Genomic DNA, 24,408 nt, shown 5'->3' with positions numbered 1-24,408 from the left:
TTTAATATGTCCCTGTATTCAGAGTCCCAGTTACCTGGATCTGGTAATAGGGAAAATTATAATGAAGGGACTTCCCTAGGTAGTCTTCCTTAAAAAGTACAGATCACTTTTGCATTCTGAAATGGCACATGAGGTAATTTGGATCAAACTGTCCTACTGAGGACAACTAGAAAGGCTGAACAAAATAATCTAAATCTCTTTCTGAAACTTGAAAAAAAATGCCTGACAAAAACAAATATCAATCTTCTCTGGAGAAAGATAACATCATCAAAGTTCTCAAATTATTTTGAAAAACAATTTTACAATAATAAGGTCTAACCCACAATACAAAATTACTAGGCACACAAAGAGACAAGATAGGAATGAAAATGAGTAGCCACTGTGGACAATAGAAATAGGCCCAAAGGGGATCCAGATATTGGAATTATCAGATATAGACTTGAAAATAATTTTATTTTATTCAAAAAGATCAAAGACAAGATTGATAATTTTCCAGAAAACCAGAAGATATGGAAAAGAACCAAATATAAAAAGATATGGAGAATACAATAGCAAATATGAAACATGCAGTGAATGGATTTAGAAAAGATTTAGCACAGCTAAAAACAGAATGATTGAACTATTGAGAGATCAGGGGAAAATATTGAGAATGAATCACAGAGAATCAAAAGAATGGTAAATACAGAAAAGAATGTAAAAGATTAGAGAATAAATGCTGAATTTCATGAAATTTTTTTTCTACATCTGTTGATAGACTCGTGATTTTTTTTGTAAAAAAAGTACTTTTTAACATGCCACTAAAGTATAATATAGTGTTTATCTAGATGAGGAGGGGGTACTACCAGGTGGGGGCATGAGCGGGGCTTCTATAGAGCTGGTGATATTCTATTTCTTGACCTGAGTGAGAGTTATATGGCTTTATTTTGTGATAAATTATACTCTGTAACCTCTTTCTTTTTTGCACTTTTCTGTTTGTATGCTGTATTTCACAATTTTTTTCAAAAAGGCTTAAAGCAAAAGAAAAAGTGCAGGCCCAGGCATCTACATCATTGGCAAGTGCCAAAAGAAGTCTGCTTCCTATTCTGCCTGTAGCAGAAAGATAGAGTTTGTCACCAGTAGGGAGGCAGCATATACAGGGGTGGCAAATCATGATCCCAATGACTTCCAATGGATTAGAGTTGTCATGAGAGAGATACCGTTGAGAAAGATGACAAGGCCCCATCTGGGACAGGAGGAAAAGAGGCCATGATGGAAAACAACATCTGCCACAGCACGGGGTCAGAACGTAGTACAGTATATCTGCCATTCTTGCCTGGATAGTAGCTAACAGTTAAGGTTTTAAAGTAAACTTGGCTTAGCGTTTAATTCCAGCTCCAGGTGTGTCATGTTGGACAAGTTATCTGTCTTGCCTAACCCTCAGTTCCTTTATCTTTATCAAGATCATTGGAGAAATGAAATGATATATGTAAAGCACTTAGCACAGTGCCCAGCAAAGGCTGAGTCCTCAAGAAATGGTAACTGATATTATCATTATTGTTCACTTTGGAACATCTTGTCTCCATTTTGCCTTATTTGTTTTCTTCCAATATCAGGATATTTTAAATACTTTTTTTTCTCTGAGGTTCTCTTTCCAACCCATATTGCTAACACAAAAAATTAATTCAACATGAAGGTTGATATTTTAACTACTCTTATAGTTTTTAATTTATTAGGCAACAGTATTTGCCATCCCTTTCCTAGGACAACAGTCCTCCTTTGGTGTTCATCAAACCACTTGTGAGATGCATAAATTTATTAATATAGAAAGGTTAAATTAAAAAGAAATGGAACCCTCTAATGAATAAAGACATTTTAATAAGAACATGTAAAAAATAATAAAACTTGAGACTGTAGGAAAGCTATCCAGGCAAGAGTTCTTCCTCCTTTAATAGGAAGACTCTTTTCCAATAAGAAAATGCATCAGGCACCCTTGAACCTCAGTGTGATGAACTTCCTCCTTAACCCAAGAGAGAACTACCTGCCTTCCCTTTCTAGACCTATTTTCTTTTGAAAGCCATTAAGCCTGTGAACCATTAAAAGTGTTCATTTCTCCATTGGCCGAATGAAGGCACAAAACATGATCTGTGAGACTTATCACACCTCTGATTTCTAGCCAGGCCAAACTGGTTCATGTGAATCAGAAGTAAGCTTTTGACCAATAGTCACAATCTGATGTTGTTGATGATGATGGTGGTGGTGGTAATGGTGGTGATGATAGTCACAACCAGAAATGCCAATAGGAGCATTCATTTTTAAATGTCAGTCAGGTATGTCTTTGGAAGATGAGGACCAACTATGATTGGCTAGTGAATTAGAGTCAGAGGACCCTTCTCAGGAGGGGACTACTTTTTTTTTTTTAATTTTTTATTGTTATGTTAATCACCATACATTACATCATTAGTTTTTGATGTAGTGTTCCATGATTCATTGTTTGTGCATAACACCCAGTGCTCCATGCAGAACGTGCCCTCTTTAATACCCATCACCAGGCTAACCCATCCTCCCACCTCCCTCCCCTCTAGAACCCTCAATTTGTTTTTCAGAGTCCATCGTCTCTCATGGTTCGTCTCCCCCTCCGATTTCCCCCCCCCCCTTCATTCTTCCCCTCCTGCTATCTTCTTCTTTTTTTTTCTTAACATATATTGCATTATTTGTTTCAGAGGTACAGATCTGTGATTCAACAGTCTTGCACAATTCACAGCGCTCACCATAGCACATACCCTCCCCAGTGTCTATCACCCAGGCACCCCATCCGTCCCACCCCACCCCCCACTCCAGCAACCCTCCGTTTATTTCCTGAGATTAAGAACTCCTCATGTCAGTAAGGTCATATGATACATGTCTTTCTCTGATTGACTTATTTCGCTCAGCATAACACCCTCCAGTTCCATCCACGTCGTTGCAAATGGCAAGATCTCATTCCTTTTGATGGCTGCATAATATTCCATTGTATATATATACCACATCTTCTTTATCCATTCATCTGTCGATGGACATCTTGGCTCTTTCCACAGTTTGGCTATTGTGGACATTGCTGCTATAAACATCGGGGTGCACATACCCCTTCGGATCCCTACATTTGTATCTTTGGGGTAAATACCCAGTAGTGCAATTGTTGGATCATATGGTAGCTCTATTTTCAACTTTTTGAGGAACCTCCATACTGTTTTCCAGAGTGGTTGCACCAGCTTGCATTCCTACCAACAGTGTAGGAGGGTTCCCCTTTCTCCGCATCCCCGCCAACATCTGTCGTTTCCTGACTTGTTAATTTTAGCCATTCTGACTGGTGTGAGGTGGTATCTCATTGAGGTTTTGATTTGGATTTCCCTGATGCTGAGCGATGCTGAGCACTTTTTCATGTGTCTGTTGGCCATTTAGATGTCTTCTTTGGAAAAATACCTGTTCATGTCTTCTGCCCATTTCTTGATTGGATTATTTGCTCTTTGGGTGTTGAGTCTGATAAGTTCTTTATAGATTTTGGATACTAGCCCTTTACCTGATATGTCATTTGCAAATATCTTCTCCCATTCTGTCGGTTGTCTTTTGGTTTTGTTGACTGTTTCTTTTGCTGTGCAAAAGCTTTTTATCTTGATGAAGTCCCAATAGTTCATTTTTGCCCTTGCTTCCCTTGCCTTTGGCGATGTTTCTAGGAAGAAGTTGCTGCAGCTGAGGTCGAAGAGGTTGCTGCCTGTGTTCTCCTTTAGGATTTTGATGGACTCCTGTCTCACATTTAGGTCTTTCAACCATTTAGAGTCTATTTTTGTGTGTGGTGTAAGGAAATGGTCCAGTTTCATTCTTCTGCATGTGGCTGTCCAATTTTCCCAACACTATTTGTTGAAGAGACTGTCTTTTTTCCATTGGACATTCTTTACTGCTTTGTCAAAGATGAGTTGACCATAGAGTTGAGGGTCCATTTCTGGGCTCTCTATTCTGTTCCATTGATCTATGTGTCTGTTTCTGTGCCAGTACCATACTGTCTTGGTGATGACAGCTTTGTAATAGAGCTGGAAGTCTGGAATTGTGATGCCGCCAGCTTTGTTTTTCTTTTTCAACATTCCTCTGGCTATTCGGGGTCTTTTCTGGTTCCATACAAATTTTAGGATTATTTGTTCCATTTCTTTGAAAAAAGTGGATGGTATTTTGATGGGGACTGCATTGAATGTGTAGATTGCTCTAGGTAGCATTGACATCTTCACAATATTTGTTCTTCCAATCCATGAGCATGGAACGTTTTTCCATTTCTTTGTGTCTTCCTCAATTTCTTTCATGAGTATTTTATAGTTTTCTGAGTACAGATCCTTTGCCTCTTTGGTTAGATTTATTCTTATGGTTTTATGGTTATTCTTATGGTATCTTATGGTTTTGGGTGCAATTGTAAATGGGATCGACTCCTTAATTTCTCTTTCTTCTGTCTTGTTGGTGTATAGGAATGCCACTGATTTCTGTGCATTGATTTTATATCCTGCCACTTTACTGAATTCCTGTATGAGTTCCAGCAGTTTTGGGGTGGAGTCTTTTGGGTTTTCCACATAAAGTATCATATCATCTGCAAACAGTGAGAGTTTGACTTCTTCTTTGCCAATTTGGATGCCTTTTATTTCTTTTTGTTGTCTGATTGCTGTGGCTAGGACTTCTAATACTATGTTGAATAGCAGTGGTGATAGTGGACATCCCTGCCGTGTTCCTGACCTTAGGGGAAAAGCTCTCAGTTTTTCCCCATTGAGAATGATATTCGCTGTAGGTTTTTCATAGATGGCTTTTATGATATTGAGGTATGTACCCTCTATCTCTATACTCGGAAGAGTTTTGATCAAGAAAGGATGCTGTACTTTGTCAAATGCTTTTTCTGCTTCTATTGAGAGGATCATATGATTCTTGTTCTTTCTTTTGTTAATGTATTGTCTCACGTTGATTGATTTGTGGATGTTGAACCAACCTTGCAGCCCAGGGATAAATCAGGAGGGGACGTCTTGACTCACAAAACTCAGAAGCTTTCCAAATAGGTTACTTCCTCCTAATAGAATGGTGATGGTGACACCTTGCCAACTACCCTAAACTCATTGTTCTGTCTGCCCACGTTGTTCCATTTGCCCCACTACATCTACTCTCCACCCTTCTCTACTCTGCTGTCAGGCCTGGGAGAGCTGACCAGATGGAGTACAGCAAAAGGCTGCCTTGCCCTCTGGCTTTCAGTTAGATCCAATCAACAGGGAGCAGAGCAAGAGCTCAGCAGTGTGGAGGAGGGTGAAGTCAGAGTTGTTATGTCCCTAGATCCTTCCCTTCAGGCCATTGGGTTGGCATCATCACATCTCTTTCTCAAGATGGCCTTCCCCACCACTGCTCTCCTTCCCAATCTTGGTAACCACCTGTTTTCTTGCTAGAACCTACTCTTATGATATTTGTAACCTGGTTTCATTTTTTTCTGCAAATAAATTTTGGGTATTCCCAAATGCAGATCATGTAAAAGGGAGTTCGGATCTACCCTCTGTGATGGAACCACTGCAGGTTTCTGAGCAGGGCAGTTTTAGGATGAGTAATGGGCCAGTGCTGCAGAATAGGTTGGAGTGGAAGGGAACTGGAGACAGGGAGCCCAGTGAATCAATCCAGGCAGGAGATGGCAAGGATAGCAGTGGCTGCAGTGGGAAGAGGTATGCTATGGGATGAAGAATTGTCTGCAGTTGGTGAAGAAGTAAGCCAGGGTTGAGCCTTGTGGGGGCTGGCTTTAGGGAGAGGGCTATGAGTTCAGGTTTAGGTTTCTTGAGTGTGAGAAGATGGAAGGTAGGACAACCCAGCAGAAATATCTAGTAGGTTTATAGAGTAATATGACTTGAACTTAAAATAGAGGGCAGAGAAAATGTAATTGGAAATTTGGGCTCATCTAATGGTGGTGACTACTGAGCCTTTAGGAGGGAGTGAATGAATTTCCTGAGAAAAACAGAGTTAGACACAGCCACACAAGGGGTGGAAGACTAACTGAATAAAAGAGCAGAAGGAAGCCTCACCCACTGACACAGCTCACATGTACATTCCTCTCCCACCGTTTGTTATGCTCCCACAGTTCTTTGGGCATAATTCTTAGGAACATTGTCACCCACTTCTGCAATTAGCGGTTTCCATGTCTGCCTCTCCATCTAGCTTACAGCTCTTCATGGGCAGCAACTGCATTTTTTTGTGTTTGTAATATTCTCCAGACTAAAAGAGATCCAGAAGTGAAGGAGGAGAAGGAAGGCAAAGAACTAACTGCAGAAGTGGAAGAACTACAGGTGTACATCTGTCACAGAGACAAGGGGGGAGAGAATTTCAAAAAGAAGGGAGTAATCGGCGGCATCAAACAGGCCAAGGAAAATAATGCCCATGGCAAAGACATGGGTTGGCCAGTTGGTGACCATAAGTAACCTTTAAAGATGCAAGCTTGGTAAGAGTGGTAATGACACAGTCCCTGCTGTCAGGAGGGAAAATTGATGCCAAGCCATTCCTTCCTGTAATGTTGCAGGATTGAGTCACAATCATCAGAGTCCTTTCAATAACTCTGTTAGATAGCTGTTTTTGTTACTGGAAGGAGACACTAGCATACATCACTTCTGCTCCCTGGCAGCACAGTGTAGGTGTATGTCTCCCTGTCTAGAAAAAAAAGAAAAAGAAAAATTGTAGTAAAGAATCCTATAGGACCCTGATATCAATTAGTGTGTGGTATTTTCTATATCCAAGGCTGACTTCATGCACTTTACTGATCACATAAATTACCTGACAAGAGTGATGTGACAAGGATCACCCTACTCCAATGAAAATTCAGTAACTGCTTAAGAGCATCTCATACTTCAGCATGGCTGGGTGAGGTTGCTGTGACCCCCCAGGCTGACCAGCATGCTCTATGGCCTTGCTTCCCAAAGTGTGGTCGGTGGAGCAACAGCTTTGGTGTCACCCAGGCCTGGTCAGAAATACAGAACTCAGGCTCCACCCCCACATGGCCTGAATCAGAATCTTCATTTTAACAGATTCTGTGTTAAATAAATTTTAACCTCCGCACATTCACTGCTTTAGGGTTCGACTGATAGCCTGACCATGCTTACAATAATAATAGCATTTACTATTAGCTACACATTGTTCTGAGTATTTGATGTGAATTGACTTGTTTAGTCCTCACAGCAACTTTATGAAGTAGGTACCATCATCATCCTTACTTTAAGATGAGATCAAATAGCTTATCCAAGGTCACTTGTCTGAGAAGTCATGGGGCCAGGATTCAACCCGGTCATTTGGCTCCAGGGGTCCCTATGCTTTAACCACTGTACTGCACTGTCTTTTCTCCCCCACCTTCCATGGCAATAAACAGGGTACTTCACAGGTGCTCAGTAGGTTCACAAGTAAGGGATGCACAGTTGTGTGTGGTGGCCTGGAGAAAGGCAACCTTGGCCCTTAGAAGAAGAGCTTTCTACTGTCTGGGTATACCAGTTGCTCTTTGTTAGAGAAGGGGAGCTCCTCTGATAGCATTTCTGCAAGGGCAAACTTAGAGATAAGTAGCTGAAGAAGGAAAGCCTCATTCTAGATTCCCTTCCTGGGAGATGTTGGTATTTTATCGAAACTTCTTCAACGTCTGTGTCCCAGGTCCAAGGTGATTCAGGTCTAGGGGCAGCTTGGGGCTTACTGGGCATGGTAGGAACAACACTCTACTTGAGCACCTGTTTTAATGGAAATATATTCCTTTTATACAGCATCCAGCTCTGAGGTGAGCCTGGTGAGGAAGCTTAGAATTGGCTCACCAAGTAGTGACTCTGTCATTTTCTTTGAATTTGGTTAAAAGATTGTTGGAAAATACAGAAGGCATAACACACTTTGGTGGGACCAACCTCTCAGTTAAGCATCACCCAGCTAATCAGACCTCTGGATTAAGCAGTATGTTTTTCTGCCCACCGTTCTTCAAGGAGAGGATAGCCAGCTTAAATCAAGGAATTGTTTTCTAAACTCCTGGGTGTGGCCTATAGTGAGGACAGTCCTCACTCCCCCCTCAGACTGGGACATGGGGATATGACTTCTTTACAAATGCCCTGACACATTGCAGGGTCCTGAGTCAACAACAAAACCACCAGTAACTCCACTGGAAAGCACTGACGGCATCAAGAATGGGGTCTGTCCTATCTTAGAACCTTCTCCAGGTTTGAGGTTGGTCGGACATCTCTTTCCATCTAGGCTTCCTGTGTTGGTGGCATGTTATGTGGCGCCACAATCCTCTCTTCAGTTGGATCAAGTCAGTCAAAAGCTTGGTGATGAAGGTGGTCCCCAAAAGAGCCAGCAGAGCAGGACAAGCATACCTCAGAGGCATTTGCAGGTTCAGTTCCAGACCACCACAATAAGGTGAATATTGCAATAAAATGACCCAAATTAATTTTTTGGTTTCAAATACATATAAAAGTTATGTTTATACCATACTATAGTCTATTAAGTGTGCCTTAACATTATGTCTAAAACATACAATGTACACACTTTAATTAAAAATAGTTTATTGCTAAAAGATGCCAATCATCATTTGAGTTTTCGGCAAGTTGTTGTCTTTTTGCTAGTAAAGGATCTTGCCTCCATGTTGATGGCTGCCAACTGATCAGAGTGGTGGTTGCTGAAGGTGGGATGGCTGTGGCAATTTCTTAAAATAAGATAATGATGAAGTTTGCTGCATTGATTGACTCTTCCTTTCATGAACAATTTCTCTGCAGCTTGTGATACTCTTTGATAGCATTTTCCCCACAGTAGAACCTCTTTCAAAGTTGGAGTCCATCCTCTCAAGCCCTGCTGCTTCTCTGTCAACTAAGTTTATGGAATATTCTTAGTCTTTTGCTGTCATTTCAGTAGTCTTAATGGCATCTTCTCCAGAAGTAAATTCCATTCAAGAAACCACTGTCTTTGCTCATCCATGAGAAGCAACTCCTCATCTGTTCAAGTTTCATCACAACATTGCAGCCATTCAGTCATATCTTCAGGCTCTACTCCTAGCTCTCTTGCTATTTCCACCATATCTGCAATTACTTCCTCTGAAGTCTTGATCCCCTCAAAGTCAGCAATAAAGTTGGAATCAACTTCTTCCAAACTCTTGTTTATGTTGATATTTGACCTCTTGCTGTGAATCACAGATATTCTTAATGGCATCTAGAATGGTGAATCCTTTCCAGAAAGTTTTCAATTTATTCTTCCCAGATCCATCTGAGGAATCACCATTGATGGGAGCTGTAGTTTTACAAAATGTATTTCTTAAATTGTAAAACTTGGAAGTTGAAATTACTCCTTGACCCACAGGCTGCAGAATAGATGTTCTGTTTGCAGCATGAAAACAACTTTCATCTCATTGTACATTTCCACTAGAGCTCTTGGGTGACCAGGTACATTATTAGTAAGCAGTCACATTTTGAAAGGAATTTTTTTTTCTGGGCAGTAGGTCTCAACAGTGGGCTTAAAATATTTAGTAAACCATGTTGTCAACAAATATGTTGTCATCCAAGCTTTGTTTTTCCATTTATAGAGCACAGAGTATATTTAGCATAATTTTTATGGGCCCTAGAATGGTAAATGAGCATTGGTTTAACTTAAAATCACCAGCTGCATTAGCCCCTAACAGGAGTCAACCTGTCCTATGAAGTTTTGAAGCCAGGCATTGACTTCTCCTCTCTAGTTATGAAAGTCTAGAAGATATCTTCCAATATAAGACTACTTTGTCTACATTGAAAATTTGTTGTTTAGTGTAGTCACCTTCATTAATGATCTTGCCTAGATCTTCTGATAACTTGCTGCAGCTTCTCCATCAGCACTTGCTGCTTCACCTTGCACTTTTATATTATGGAGATGGCTTCTCTCCTTAAACCCCATGAACCAACCTCTGCTAGCTTCAAACTTTTCTTCTGCAGCTTCCTTATCTCTCTCAGCCTTCATAGAAGTGAAGAGACTTAGGGCCTTGCTCTGGATTAGACTTTGGCTTAAAGGAATATAGCTCGTGAGATCTTTCCAGGCCACTAGAACTTTCTTCATATCAGCAATAAGTCTGTTTCCCTTTCTTATCATTCACATGTTCACTGGAATAGCACTTTTAATTTCCTTCAAGAATGTTTCCTTTGCATTTACAACTTGGCTGTTTGGTTTGAGAGGCCTGGCTTTCAGCCTCTCTCAGCTTTGGACATGCCTTCCTCTCTAAGCTTAATCATTGCTAGCTTTTGATTTAAAGGGAGAGAGAGAGAGAGACATGACTCTTCTTTCACTTAAACACTTAGAGGCCATTCTAGGGTCATTAACTGGCCTAATTTCAATATTGTTGTGTTTTAGTGGTCAGTTGGTGGAGTAGGCAGAACACACACAACATTTATTAATTAAGTTTGCCATCTTATATGGGTGGGGTTCATGGTACCCCAAAACAATTACAATAATACATCAAAGATCACTGATCACAGATGACCATAACAAACATAACAATAATGAAAACATTTGAAATGTTATGGAAAGTACCAAAATGTGACACAGAGACACAAAGTGAGCAAAATGCTGCTGAGAAAATGGCACAAATAGACTTGCTCCATGCAGGGTTGCCACAAACCTTCAATTTGTGAAAAAAAAAAAAAAAAAAGCAGTACCTGCAGAGTGCAATAGAGCAAAGCACAATAAAACAAGGTATGCCTATAGAGCACTGTTGGCCCAATTCCCTGCCTTCCTCCCCTCTCTCTGTGGCTAGGATGAGGATTATTTCCTCAATTTTACAAATGAGGAAGTTGTCAGGAGAGCCTTTCTCACTGTGCTTCCTGAATTGTTTTCTCTGAAAGTAAAAGTGATTTCTGCTTCCCCACACTTCAAACAGAAGCAGTAAACTGGTTTCCCAAATCTCCTTCCAGTAATGTCTTTTAAGAGGCAGAACAAAGCTAAGGGAAAAGCATGAGGCTGACAGATAGGAGAGCCATAGGTCTTTCCTAAGCTCTTCAGGCAACCTTCCTCAGCTGGAACTTACAGACCTCTCTGCCTGGACTTGTCTACCTGCCCACTCACCTGGCAAGGTTCTCTTCCTCTTGGGGAAGCCTTCCTCTACCCTCCCTGCCAAAGGATGTTGCTTGTCATACCTTGTTCTCTTCCCTTAAAGCTCTTAACAAGTTTGTAATTATTTATTGATTGTATGATTGTTTGATTAATGTTTGGCTTCCATTACAAGCTCTGTGAGGGCAATGCCTGCAGACCTCTTATCCACCACTCTATCCCCATCCCCAGCATAACAGGTGGCCCATAAAACATAGCTTAATAAATATCCTTTGAATGACTGAAAATTAAAGTATTAAGTTAGGTGATCCCAAAGTCCTCTTTCTCTTCTGACAAACTTTGAGTCTATCTATGAGAAACTTGTGCCTACCACCACACTAATCCCAAACCACTCTTCTCCTACTTCAGTGATTCTCATCATTATTTCCTTATCGATTCTACAATCAGGATTTCTTGATCATTTTAATTGCCTTCTGAGTGCTTGGCTGGAACTGCGGAGTCTGAAAAGTTGGGACATGAAATGTACATTCCTAGCCACCAACAAAAAAAAGCTGTAAGTCAATGTGGAACCTCAATAATGAAATCAGACTAACATTAGCAAAGATCTCCAATTTGGGGGTCTTCAATTATTTCTCCCTTTCCTCCCATTTTACACAGAATGACTTGAAAGTTGAGTTCAAAAGAAGGAGCATGGGAATAGAGTTTACAGGGAAAGAACAGAGCCTGTAGGTCTAGCGCTTGATCAGACAACCCTTCTGCGCATTACCTTTCAGCCCCAGTAACTTTTCATTTTCTTTCTTCAGTCTCATGCTCACAAAGTCATTTTCAAACTCCTTCCTGATGTGACCGCTGGGGCCCTGAGGAGAACAATTCATCACGAAAGCAGGGCTTAGTGAAATGCTCTTTTATAAAACAAAAGTGTGATGTGTCCTCAGCCGAGTATCCATCATGGTGGACCATCTGTAATGGGTGTGGAAGCCTGGGCATTTTCAGGCTAATCTCAACACTGACTTCAGGAAAGATGCCAGGTTTTGCTTTCCATAACTGACTGATGGTTCCTCTTAATCTTTTAAGGAAAAACAGGATGATTTATGTACTCAGATCCTCTAAGCCTTTCCTAACCTGGAATTTTCAGATTGGACCCCTAAAGGCATGCAGGCATTTGTCCAGGGCTTAACAGCAACATAAGAGAGAGAAAGGGAAAAGCCATATACACCAACTAAGCTCCATCTCTGTCCTTTTCTTAAATTCAGCATTGGATGGTGCCACTTCCCAAAGCCCCATCTCCCTGGGAGGTCTGGCAGCCAGGCATTTTGGGAGATTTTCCTTTCACCAAGAGGAGGTCACCTGACATGAACTGCAAATTATCAGACACTGGATTTCTAGATTATATGTTTTATCCCTGTGTGGAACTATATGTTCTAAATTTTCTGGTATAGTTCTCCTGTCAAACATTGTCCCCATAAGTATATGTGTATTTGTCAGATCTCATAACCTGATTTGAGGCTAGGAAAATAGACTCATCCTATTTGTAGGCCTTTACTGATCTTGTGTTCACAGGGCGTTTTCCAGCAATTGCTTCACAGGGCTTACCTAGGGCCCATTTGCTTCCACCAACATGAGCAGCCAGCCCTGAAGAAGGGCCTAGCAATTGCTTATCTGCTGTAAGCATGGCTTATCTGAGAACACTTGGGTGGAGAAATGTCGATGTGTTTTCCAAATTAGAGCTTGAGCTGGAGGAGCCATTTCTGGGACAGCTGTGAGCCAATTCCAAAGAGAAGATAATAAGCATCCAGGCCTTGAGAGCCAAATTCTGTATGATGGACTGGAAAGAAGATATTCTGGCCCCATGCTTTCACACACCAGCCTGACTTCTGCCATCCCAGGCTGGCTGTGAGGAAAGCAGGCAGGAACTAGAAGCCTTTCCTGGACTGGCCTTGGAAACATCTGGGCTCTCCTGGAAGCAGGGACTAGGCTTCCCCACCTTTGCTGCAGATGTTGCAAGCATGTGTTACTGCTTTATAGAGAAAGATTTTAGAGACTGGGAGCCATAGTCTAGGTGGCATGGGGAAGCATTTAGCACAATGGCAAAGCCCTTAGGCTCTGGAGCCAGGCCACCTGGCCCTGTACCCCATACCACCACTCACCGGCTGTATTAGTGTGGGCAAGTCATTTAACCTCTCTAGGACTCACTTTTCTCACCTGTAAAATACAGCTAATAATAGCACCTACTTCAGGACGCCTGGGTGTTTCAGTCAGTTAAGCATCTGCCTTCAGCTCAGGTCATGATCCCAGGGTCCTGGGATTGAGTCCCCGGTAGGGTTCCTTCCTCAGCAGGGACCCTGCTTCTCCCTCTGCCTGCCCATCCCCCTGCTTGTGCTCTCTCTCCCTCTCTCTCTCTGAAAAATAAATAAAATCTTTAAAAAAAAAAAAAAATAGCACCTACTTCATAGGTTGTTACCAGGAAGAAATGGAATAATCCAAGTAGAGTGTTGAGAGCTGTACCTGACCCAAGGTAATGTCTTCAGAACAGGTTAATGAGGAAATAGGGGGCTTTGGTGTGCCCAGGCAAATCTTCACCCCATGGCTGAATGCCCACAAAGCACCTCCTCCAAGAACTTGTTCAGTCAATGCTTGGACACATCTGAGGATGGAGAGCCCACTACTTTTTTTTAATTTTGTATTTAAATTCAATTTAGTTAACATAGAGTGTATTATTAATTTCAGGGGTAGAATTTAGTGATTCATCAGCCTTGCACATAACACCCAGTTATAGTTACCCCATCCCCCACCCCCTTCCCCTACGGCAACCCTCAGTTTGTTTCCTAGAGTTAAGAGTCTTTTATGGTTTGTCTCCCTCTCTGATTTCATCTTATTTTATTTTTCCTTCCCTTCCCCTATGTTCACCTGTTTTGTTTCTTAAATTCCACATATGAGTGAAATCATATGGTATTTGTCTTTCTCTGGCTGACTTATTTCGCTTAGCATGATACCCTCTAGTTCCTTCCACGTTGTTGCAAATGGCAAGATTTCATTCTTTTTGATGGCTGAGTAATATTCCATTGTGTGTGTGTGTGTGTGTGTGTGTGTGTGTGTGTGTGTGTGTGTGTGTGTGTATCTCACATCTTCTTTATCCATTCATCTGTCCATGGACATCTGGGCTCTTTCCATAATTTGGCTATTCCACCACCTCTTAAAACACCCCACTCCACCTTCAGATAGGTCTGGTTTTTTTATAATTTTCATTTCTGTTGAATCTAAATCTTTCCTGGAAACTTCCTAGAAACTTCTTTCCTGGAAACTTTCCTGTACCTGACCCAAGGTAATGTCTTCAGAACAGGTTAATGAGGAAATAGGGGGCTTTGGTGTCCCAGTTCCATCCATATGGTTACATCAAACTCATCTAACTCCTTTTCCTCAAAATAGCAATTTAAATAATGTGAAAGTCACTGATATCACCCTCCCTGCCTGTGCTTTTCCCATTCCATGAGTCTTATCTTTTCCTGACAGTACAACTTCAGTTTCTTCAATAATCTTTAGAAGAAACTGAAGTTGTATTGTCAGATCATTATGGTTTCTGTTTTCTAAGGCAGCCTGTGCTTACAAATGTGATTTAGCTCCATGTGCATTGAGTCACTACTATGTGCTGAGATACAAAGATGAGAAGATGCACTGAGGCTGCAGGGAATGGCATTCTAGACAGGTGAAACAGTGGAGGCATGAAGCTAGAGAACTTCAGACAATTCAGTATATTCTTGGAATGTAAGGTGTAAACTGGAATCAGATGTGATGAAACTACAAAAGGAGGCAGGTGGGTTTTACCTATAGGTGATGAGGGTCATGGAAGGACTTTTCATCAGAGGGGCAACAGGTTCTGGTTTGTGCTTTAGCATGAGCTTTCTAACCGCAGCAAGAAGATCAGGCAAAACTGGACATAAAGAGACCATTAACTGAATGAAGAACACCAAGAGGACAAAGAAGAGGAAAACAAGTCATAAACCAAAATGTCCAAAATATATGCCAAAGGCTAACAGTGGTTATCTCTGGGTGGTGGAATAAGGGATGATTTCCTTCTTCTTTTTGCTTCCCATGTTTTGTAATTTCTCTGTCATAAGTATTTTCTGTTTTCTCTATGATTTTCTATTTTCCCTATAATACATGATTTTTCCTGTTATTTATATAGTAAAAATAATTCATTCCTGTCTGAAGACACTTCAAAATCAAACTGCGTGACTTGATAACCAGTTAGAGGGAAGAGCTTCAGCAATCAGGTTTCTGGCCTGGGTGCTCAGGTGGGTGGTACAGCTTCCTGCTGAGATAGGGACGGGAGAACAGAGCATTACTTCAGAACTCTGATGGCATCCCTGATGGCTGGAAGGAAGCCCACGGGCTGCTGTGGCTTCTTTTTGACCTCTCTGTAGCCCACTCAGTAGTCTCCGCCTGAGTTTGCTGGCCCCTGAAACTCACCTGTCCATTCACATCCTAGCTGAAGGATAAGTAGGAGGGAACCGTGGGAGAGACTTCCAGCCAAGGGAACAGCATGCTTCACAGCCCTGTGGAGGAGGAGGTGCAGGCATACCTCGTTTTATTGCACTTCATATTATTGTGCTTGCAAATGCTGCATCTTTTTTTTACAAATTGAGAAAAGGACTGCGTCCAGCAAGTCTATCAAGCCATTTTCCCAGCAACATTTGCTCACTTTGTGTCTCTGTGTAATTCTTGGGTAATTCTCACAATATTTCAAGCTTTTTTTATTATTTTATTTGTTATGGTGATCTGTAATCAGTGATTATGACTCACTGAAAGCTCAGATGATGGTTAGCATTGTTTAGCAATAAAGTATTTTTAAATTAAGGTGTGTATGTTGGTTTTTTAGAGATAATGCTATTGCACACTTTACTCCAGCATCATGTAAACATAACTTTTACATGCCCTGGGAAAGCAAAACATGCATTTGACTTGCTTTAATGCAGTATTCATTTCATTGCCGTGGTCTGGAACCGAACCCTCAAGATCTCTGAGGTCTGCCAGTATGGGATATTTGAGGCTAAAAGAAAAGCTGTTTTGACCAGGAATGCAGAGAGTGAGGGGCAGGGGATGGGAGTGGACAGAAAAGTAGATAGGGGTCCAGCCCTTGTGCCACACTTTGAAGGGCACGAGAAGGACTCTGGTCTTTAAGAGCAGAACTTGTGGCCATGGCACAGAGGAGAGGTTCCCATTCTATGTCTCCCACCGCTTTCTCACCACCGCAGGCTATGGCACCTAAGGCCTGATAACAAGGCTCGCTGATGGTCTGGGTGGGCGGGATTGGGAGGCCTTCCTCCCCTTCAGTGAGTAGCACTTAGAGCGCCCCCCCACCCACCCCGCGCCAGCAGACACCTCTGAAACTTGCTTTGCAGTTCAGTTTTCAACTTCCTCCATGGCTTCGCATACTTTAGCACTAATGTGTGTACAACTTGCTAATTAATGAAATCATTTGGATCTGAAAACATCTTGTTCTAATGGGAGGCTGCAAAGCACTCTCATTAATTCACAGGTAAAATTATTCCAGCTTTTCTCTTCTTTTAATTTTTTTTCCCTCTCTCCATCTTAGCTTAATAACTGGGGAGAATTCCTCTAATTAGCCTTGTGAAAATCACTCCACCAAATCACAAAACACCAATGGCTGCCTTGGGGCCTGGGGAGAGGGTGACCCAGACTTTGTTTATCCAGTGCAGAGGGAGGGCTGTGGGTGAATATGAAGGTGAAACTCCCAATGCACAGGGCAGTGGAAGGGTGTCCACAGCTGGGTGGGTACATCAGGTGGAGACACTAAAAGCACCTTGTGTGGTATGATGCACAGATGGGTGTCCTATCATATGTATGTCAAAGGTGGTCACAAGATTTTCTGCACAACTGGCCTAGATGTAAGGAAGGAGAACCTGCCCTTCCCCCTGCTTCTCTCCTAGGACATGAAGACTTGATGTACTCACTGTTGACAGAAAGCTTTCTTGGAACTGGGTGTAATCTGGGGGTGACTTGCTGGCAACTCTCCACCATTTTGCAAATGAAAACTTGTAACATCCCTTTTAAACAAAGAGAATTCTTGGTGTCATTTATGGTTGAGCTTATAAGTTAAGGGGTCCTATTACACAGCCATCAAAAAAAAAAAATGAAATCTTGCCATTTGCAACGACGTGGATGGAACTAGAGGGTATTATGCTAAGTGAAATAAGTCAGTCAGAGAAAGGCAATTATTGTATGATCTCACTGATATGTGGAATTTAAGAAACAAGGCAGAGGATCATAGGGGAAGAGAGGAAAAAATGAAACAAGATGAAACCAGAGAGGGAGACAAACCACAAGAGACTCTTAATCATAGGAAACAAACTGAGGGTTGCTGGAGGGAATGGGGGTGGAGGGATGGGGTAACTGGGTGATGGACATTGGGGAGGGTATGTGTTGTAATGAGCACTGGATATTATATCAGACTTATGAATCACAGACCTGTACCCCTGAAACAAATAATACATTATATGTTAATTGAATTTAAATTAAAAAAAAAAGAATAAAAAATTCTGTTTTACTTACAGTTCCTCCAACTATCCTTATCCTAACACACAATCTTTTCTTGAGACATTCTTAGATGATGAACAATTTGACCAAGAAACTATTTTTAAAATAAAGTGTAAATAAACATACTGTCATTTCCAAATGCTGTCTGAAGACATCAGGGGAATTTATTCTAGACCTATTAGCCCTGCCTATAACTATAAATTAAACATGTCCTGAAATCTTGAAAAAAAAATTTTTTTAATTAAATTTTTTAAAAAGTAAGAAAAAAAAGAGAGAAAGCAGGAAAAAAATAAGTTAGGGGGTGCTTTTTCCCATAAGACAGCAGTACAAGCCTATACTTTTGGGGACACTAACAAGACCCATGTGCTAAATAGGATTTTTCATTTACTTTTTTTTCTTGACAGGATCTGGGTACTTTCAGTTTTTATTGTGGTAATGTATCCATATCAAAATTTGCCATTATAACTATCTTAAGTGTATGGTTCAGTGGCACTAAGTATATTCACATTGTGCAACCATCACCACTACCCATCTCCGGAAATTTTTCATCTTCCCAAATGGAAAGTACATACACATTAAACATGAACTCCCTTCATTGGGGTTTTTGAATGGGAGGCTGTAATATTCTTCAGTTTTGGGCACTGAGGGAAAGGGGCCTGGTCAGAAATCTGTAGGAAGAGAGGTCCACTCACGTAATCTCTGGAGAGAAGGTCCCACAGAGGTCTAACCATCTACATGTATCCTGGGGGTATGAATCAGTTTCAACAAAGGAAGTCCCACCCTCCCAGATGCCTAGCAACCAGATTTGTGTTTTCTAGCAGATGGGTCAGCCATCGGCTCTAGGAATCCCACCTTGAGTGATAAGCAAGTCCTTGCAGGGCTATCTCTAGTCAAAGTTAACTCTCACTATAGTGAGATGCTAGTCTAGGATAAAAAGCTGCTAGGTTGTCTCTAAGACAGGATATTAGAAAATTGGATAGTTCTGGATAAAACAATATGTTCTTCCCCTTAGAAGCACAGCATCTGCCAGTCCTTTCATTTGGATGTGCCTCCAAGAAAGATTTGGAGTCAGGCCAACCTAGATATCAATCCCTGCTTTGTCACTCGCTCACTGTGTGACTTTAAGCCTCACTTTCCTCATCTAAAAAATGGGGCTTGTGATACATCACTGGTAGAGTTGCTAAGAAGATTGCATGAGATTATGTCAATATGACATCCAGGAAAGCACTTCGTTCAATAAATGGAAGCTGATGTGCTCACTATTACTGTCTGATTTTGTCATTGTAGGTCTCCAGGTGGTTCTGAATTCCATTATCAAGGCCATGGTGCCCCTGCTGCATATTGCCCTGCTAGTGCTGTTTGTCATCATCATCTATGCTATCATCGGTCTGGAGCTCTTCATGGGGAAGATGCATAAGACCTGCTACAACCAGGAGGGCATAGCAGGTAAGGGAAGATGTGAGTGGCCAGCTCTCAAGAAGCTTCCCTGTCTCATCGCTACTTTCCTTGTAACGGCGTGAACTGCCACCACATGACCAGTGGTACTAGGGAAGGCCTCCTCCATTCAAGTACTCATCTTTTCATTCCATGGATAAGTGAGAGGCAGAGATTGGTATTCTTTTCCTCTCGGTTAATTTTTTTCTAATACAATAGATCTCTGTTAAAACAGCTAAATGCAAGTTCCCGTCCAGCACTACTAAAGCTTAAATGAGCTGTGTGAATCAAGAAACATCACCTAGACAACCTGGAGTATTTTAATTTAAGAATCAGAACTGACGTAGTGAGGGTGTGTATCTCTGTTCCTTGGTCCTTCAGTGTTGATTGTCGCTTCCCTTTCAGGAAGGCAGCTTTGCCTGCAGCCAGTAGATACCTCCGTCACAATGTTGGGTTCTGTCTACCCTTCGGGGCTGATCTTGGCTCCTCTGTGCTCAGGGTTTTCTGCTTCTCCCTTCATAGGTAGAACCTCCTGGCCCCCTGTCACAGGGGGGCCCTGTTGAGACTTCTCTCCCTATGGTCCTTCCATAAGTCAATATATTTAGCAAGCAATGCTGACCCAGTAAGCACTTCTCTGAATAGGACCAAAGTTTTGGCTTGTGGGATATGCTACAAACTGTTGTCTTAGGTTACTAAAATCTCAGTGGCACCTTTAAAAAAATCATTTAAACAGGAATTGACAAAACTTTTAAACAGACGCATAAAGTAGTTTAACATAAAAACTTGTTGAAAAAAATACTTCTCCCCAAAGGGGTTAGAAGTGTTAAATTTATGTGATTGTTTTTTCCAACAACAAGACCTTTCATCTTGGTTTTTGGCTTCTTGGTGGAGAAAGGTCTGAAGCTTTAAAAGATACCTCGTTTCTCTCCATCTGTACTGCTTCTCCTTCCCATTCAGCCCAGGCATTAAATTAAATTTGACCCCTCTTGCTTTAGGATGGTGAGGAGGGACAGATCTACACAACAAGGAGTGACATTGGTTATTCATATTCAGAAACCAAAATATAGAGTACCTGATCTGGATGATCTGGTTTAACTGGGTGGATTGACTGGGTATTTGTAGTTTCTAGATCACCACTACATGACCATAGTCCTAAAACAAACAAACAAAAAACTATAAACCCATAATCACAGACTCACACAATTGTTTTTACTTTTTTGATAAAGAGTCTGTTTAAGAGACCATTTTTTTCACTCTGGAGAGAACTTCCTAATTATTTGGGTCATAATTGTATAAAATAAACTGTCATATTAAAAAAAAAAACAGAAGCTCTTTAGTATTAGAACAGATCTTGCCTTCAGCTAAAATTCTGAGATTTCCAGCTTTGCTTAGAGGAATACCAAATAATGCAATGAGTAGTATTTTCCCCTTGAATTCAAATCCTTCTTTTTATTCAGTTTAGTCTGTAGCCAGCCCTGAACCAATAAGTTTATGTTAATTGGGTAGCTTTGTTAGAGCTCATTCTAAGTCCCACTTAAGAGCTGGACTGTTTATCTCTCAAGTTTATGCAGTTGTATTGAAATGATCAGTGACTCTTTTGACCCAAACTCCTCAGATAGTCACAGGGAGGTTGAGTGTTAAAGAGCCCAAGAGTGGGTATGTGTGATGGTGTGGCTCTCACCAATAGCATACCAAGAGGCAGGGGGAGAATGAAATGGTGAAATTCTGCCATAGAGCTAATGATAGCAAACCTACCCTGCAACCAAAGGTCTGTGCACCACTTACCTAAGGAGCACTGCTCCCAGAGCTGCACATGGTTTCTATCATCCTGCTGGGAAAACAGCAAAAGTATGTTTTTCACTGGTAGCAAGATCCTCTAAGGGCCTATGCTAACAAGCAACCCTGAACGTTGGAAGTCACTGGGCTTTGTTGTCAGACCTGCAGTGGCCTCAACTGGCAAGAAAATGGTGGGCATGATAAACAAAGCAGACACAGGATGGGATGCTCTTCTCTGGACCACAGATGCACATTCTGGTGAAAGAGCCACCAACAGCCTGCCAATACTTCGAGTGGCCTCCCCACTGTTAGGATAAAGACCAGAACTGGACTCACCAATTGAAGTGGCCTCTTTAGAACAATTTTGAGTCATATTGTTTTCCATCCTTGATTCAAAAACAAAAACAAAAACAGGACTAGGAAAAATACTTGGGACGTCACCTGCTTCCTACCAGAAGATGCATCAGATTATTTAGCAGTGGGTTTTACCTTCACCCCACAAGTCAGAAGGGAAGTTAGCTGCCATGGTGAAAATGACCATCAGCCTGGGGAGCCAGGGTGTCAGAGGACAGACACTGAGAGAAGTGTTCCAGAGAGAGGAGCATGCCAGCCCCACCAGGAAGGTGACCTCACTCCGTGTGGAGCCAGGCTCCCTGCTCCGAAGAGGGGCTGAGGACACCTGGCTGTAGAAGCCTTTTCACTTAACACTCTGCAATCAGGAGCTCATATAGCTCCTCCTTCCTAAATCTGCCATCTGATGACAAATCCAGGGACCCACTCCATCACTCCCAACAGAACATGTACCACAGTCATCAGGGCCTCTACCACCTACATAGTGACTAAAACTAATGAGAAGGAAAAAAACGTATGGGAATCTGGACATACTCCATGCAGCCATAGAGAAGAAGACCAAAAACCTGCAATCTTTGAAACCAACCCCTATGTGTTTTGGAGAGTTTTATACCACCTTTGGAATGGGTGATATTTTTTTAAGTTTAGACTTTGGATTGAATTATCATATTTTTCTGCAAATTTAGATTATACAAAAGTGCTTGTGAGCCCTTGTCATAATTTTTTTAATGGAATTTAGATCAAATTCTTCTTTTTGCACTCTAAGATTATTTCTCAGGCTGGGAATTTTATGTGCTTGTAGATTGTAGGACACATTGGATTTTGAGCCATGTTTTGGATAAAGAAAGCTCTGGAGCTGGCTGGGTAGACCATTATTCAGCCTCTAGGCTGCCCTTCCAGTTCCCCGTAGAGGTGGTCTCTGAAGAGGCAATTTTTCTCCGATCCCAGAGGCATCTGCAAGGCGCCTTCCTAGTTCCTCAACAGATACATCACCATATGCCGGCACCTTTTGTTTCTGGCTGTCCCATCTGTTTGATGGCACTCTGAGCCAGGCCACTCTGAATCGCTCTCCCAAGCACACTAATTACCCCTGAGACTGACAAAGAATTGGTTGGCTCAAACCTAGAAATGAAATCATTCTCATTGTATTCACTTCTTAAAGTTGGGTCCTAAAAAAGTAATTGATTTTGTCTTTGGTGATTTCTCCTTGGAACCCCTAACTGGCACTCTCCCAGGATTTCATGTTCTTGTTGGTATTAACTGCTTTTCTAACATCTCTCCTAATCTTCACCTCCATTCTTTTACCACAAACTTAATTTGGACTTTCCAGAGTGATTCTACTTCACTTCTGTTTTAAGGCATAGGGCCCACTTCTTTGTTTCTTTCTCCTACTTTTGTTCCTGCTTTCCTCCCTGGGACTTCATGACTCTGCAGAAGAAAACCAACACAACTTTCATGTTCAAACTAATTTCTCCCCACCCTCAAGTGCATGTCGCAAGGACCTGCTGATATGTGTGTGTTCACATTTTTCAAGTGTTCCCTTTAGTGCTTTTTATAGATACCTATTTTTACCAGATCATCATTGCTTCTTAATTGTTCTCAAATCTTTTTTTATTGTTGTTCAAGATAGTTTAAAATAGCAGTGGCCCTTGAGCCTTTAGATAATCTCTATGAACCTCATCCCTTTTTTTTTATTATTATTATTAATGAGATCACTTCCCCTTGATGCCATTTTCTTTTCAACATATATTTTTTTGTAAAACCCCAAAAGATGTTTTTCTTCCTTGAGGACACTCAGAATTCACTTTGGCGACCTTCACTTTTTCCTTATTTTTGCCTGTTTCAGGAATAGAGAACACAGGGAAGACTGTCAGATGAGCAGTCACAATGCAAAGAGTAACAGCATCTTTATTCACTAGAAGGCGAAACAGGAGAAAAAGAAATGCAAGTTGTCCCTCTGTTTTTTCACCTCTTTTTCTCCCATCTCCTATATCATTCCAGCACTTTTATCACAGTGACTGAACACATCACAGTAGAAAACCATCACCAGAACGGGTGAGAAACCCAACAGAACGTATGATCTGTTTAGTTCTTGGTTTCCCAGTCTTTCAATTTTTTAGGCGTTTGTTACCCACTTTTTTATTCATTCTTTAGGGTTGGGATTGACTTCTTAGTTTCCCTCTTTTTATAGCCTCCCACTCTTTAAACTCACATCCAAATTTCCAAATATTTCAAAAATTCTAAAGTCACAAAAGATTGACTAGAGTTCAGTTCCAGAAGCAGAGCCCTACTGGGAGCCAGACCCTGGAGTCAGGAAATGGTGTGGACACTGTCATTCCCTCAAACAGTTCAGGGACCAGTGATGCAGACCTTTACACCTTGGTCATCACACAAAGACTCACACACAACCTGAAGTACCAGGCCAAGAATAAGCCAGGAAGCAGCACTGTTCACAATAGCTCAAACCTGGAAACAATCCAAATGTCCATCAGCTGGTGAATAGATAGACATACAGTGAAATGCAGTGCTTGGCAACAAAAACGAATATACTATACTGATACGTGCAACAACACAGATGAACCTCAAAAACATTATGCTAAGTGAAAGAAGAGGGACACAAAAAGCCACATATTGTATGATTCTATTTATATGAAATTTCTGGAAAGGCAAAGCTATAGAGATAGAGTATAGATCAAGTGGCTAGGGGCTGGGGAGAGGAGCCGGATTGACTGCAAACAGGCACACAGGAATTTGGGAGGATGATGGACATGTTTTAAAATGGATTGTGGTGATAGCTGTACAACTATATAAATTTACTAAAAATAATTGAGCTGTACATTTACATTGATGAATTGTAAGACATGTAAATTATATTTCAATAAAGCTGTTAAGAGAGAAAAAAGAAAAAAAGCCAAGAAGACACACTCCAGCATATATTTCCAACCATACTGCTCAGTTCCATTCTCATAAGAACTGTCTCCTAGTTAGAATTAATATTCCTCTTCCTATCTTCCTCTTTATAGTAAACAGTTTCAAATTTGAAGCCACAAACTGAGAAGGAGCCAACCAACCAATAGTCTTAAATACAGAGGTACTAGACACTTGTAATTGTTGTGATGCATATGAAGCAAGAAAAGCCCCTGGGTGACCTGTTATCTCTAAATGAAGAACTATAAGTAAATTCTCTATCTGGGCGCATATTTTCACTATTGTTAAAGGCAATCATTTGTTTGTTATGACTGAAGTCTATTCTGT

The 24,408-nt window shown here is 41.3% G+C and overlaps 1 protein-coding gene across 9 annotated transcripts in view; it reads left to right on the top strand.

Moving 5' to 3' along the window:
- Nucleotides 1-24,408, top strand: part of CACNA1C (calcium voltage-gated channel subunit alpha1 C) — a 649,893-nt gene that overhangs the window by 412,834 nt on the left and 212,651 nt on the right. For all 9 annotated transcript variants that reach the window (XM_078075431.1, XM_078075429.1, XM_078075427.1 and 6 more), the window contains exon 6: nt 18,880-19,038. In XM_078075431.1, coding sequence (XP_077931557.1) covers nt 18,880-19,038 — 159 coding nt within the window. The remainder of the gene's footprint in view (nt 1-18,879; nt 19,039-24,408) is intronic.

The sequence above is a fragment of the Halichoerus grypus genome, chromosome 6, assembly GCF_964656455.1.
Source record: "Halichoerus grypus chromosome 6, mHalGry1.hap1.1, whole genome shotgun sequence".
Taxonomy (NCBI): domain Eukaryota; kingdom Metazoa; phylum Chordata; class Mammalia; order Carnivora; family Phocidae; genus Halichoerus; species Halichoerus grypus.
Note: the sequence above shows the minus strand (reverse complement) of the source record. Positions and strands in the feature narration are given on the sequence as shown.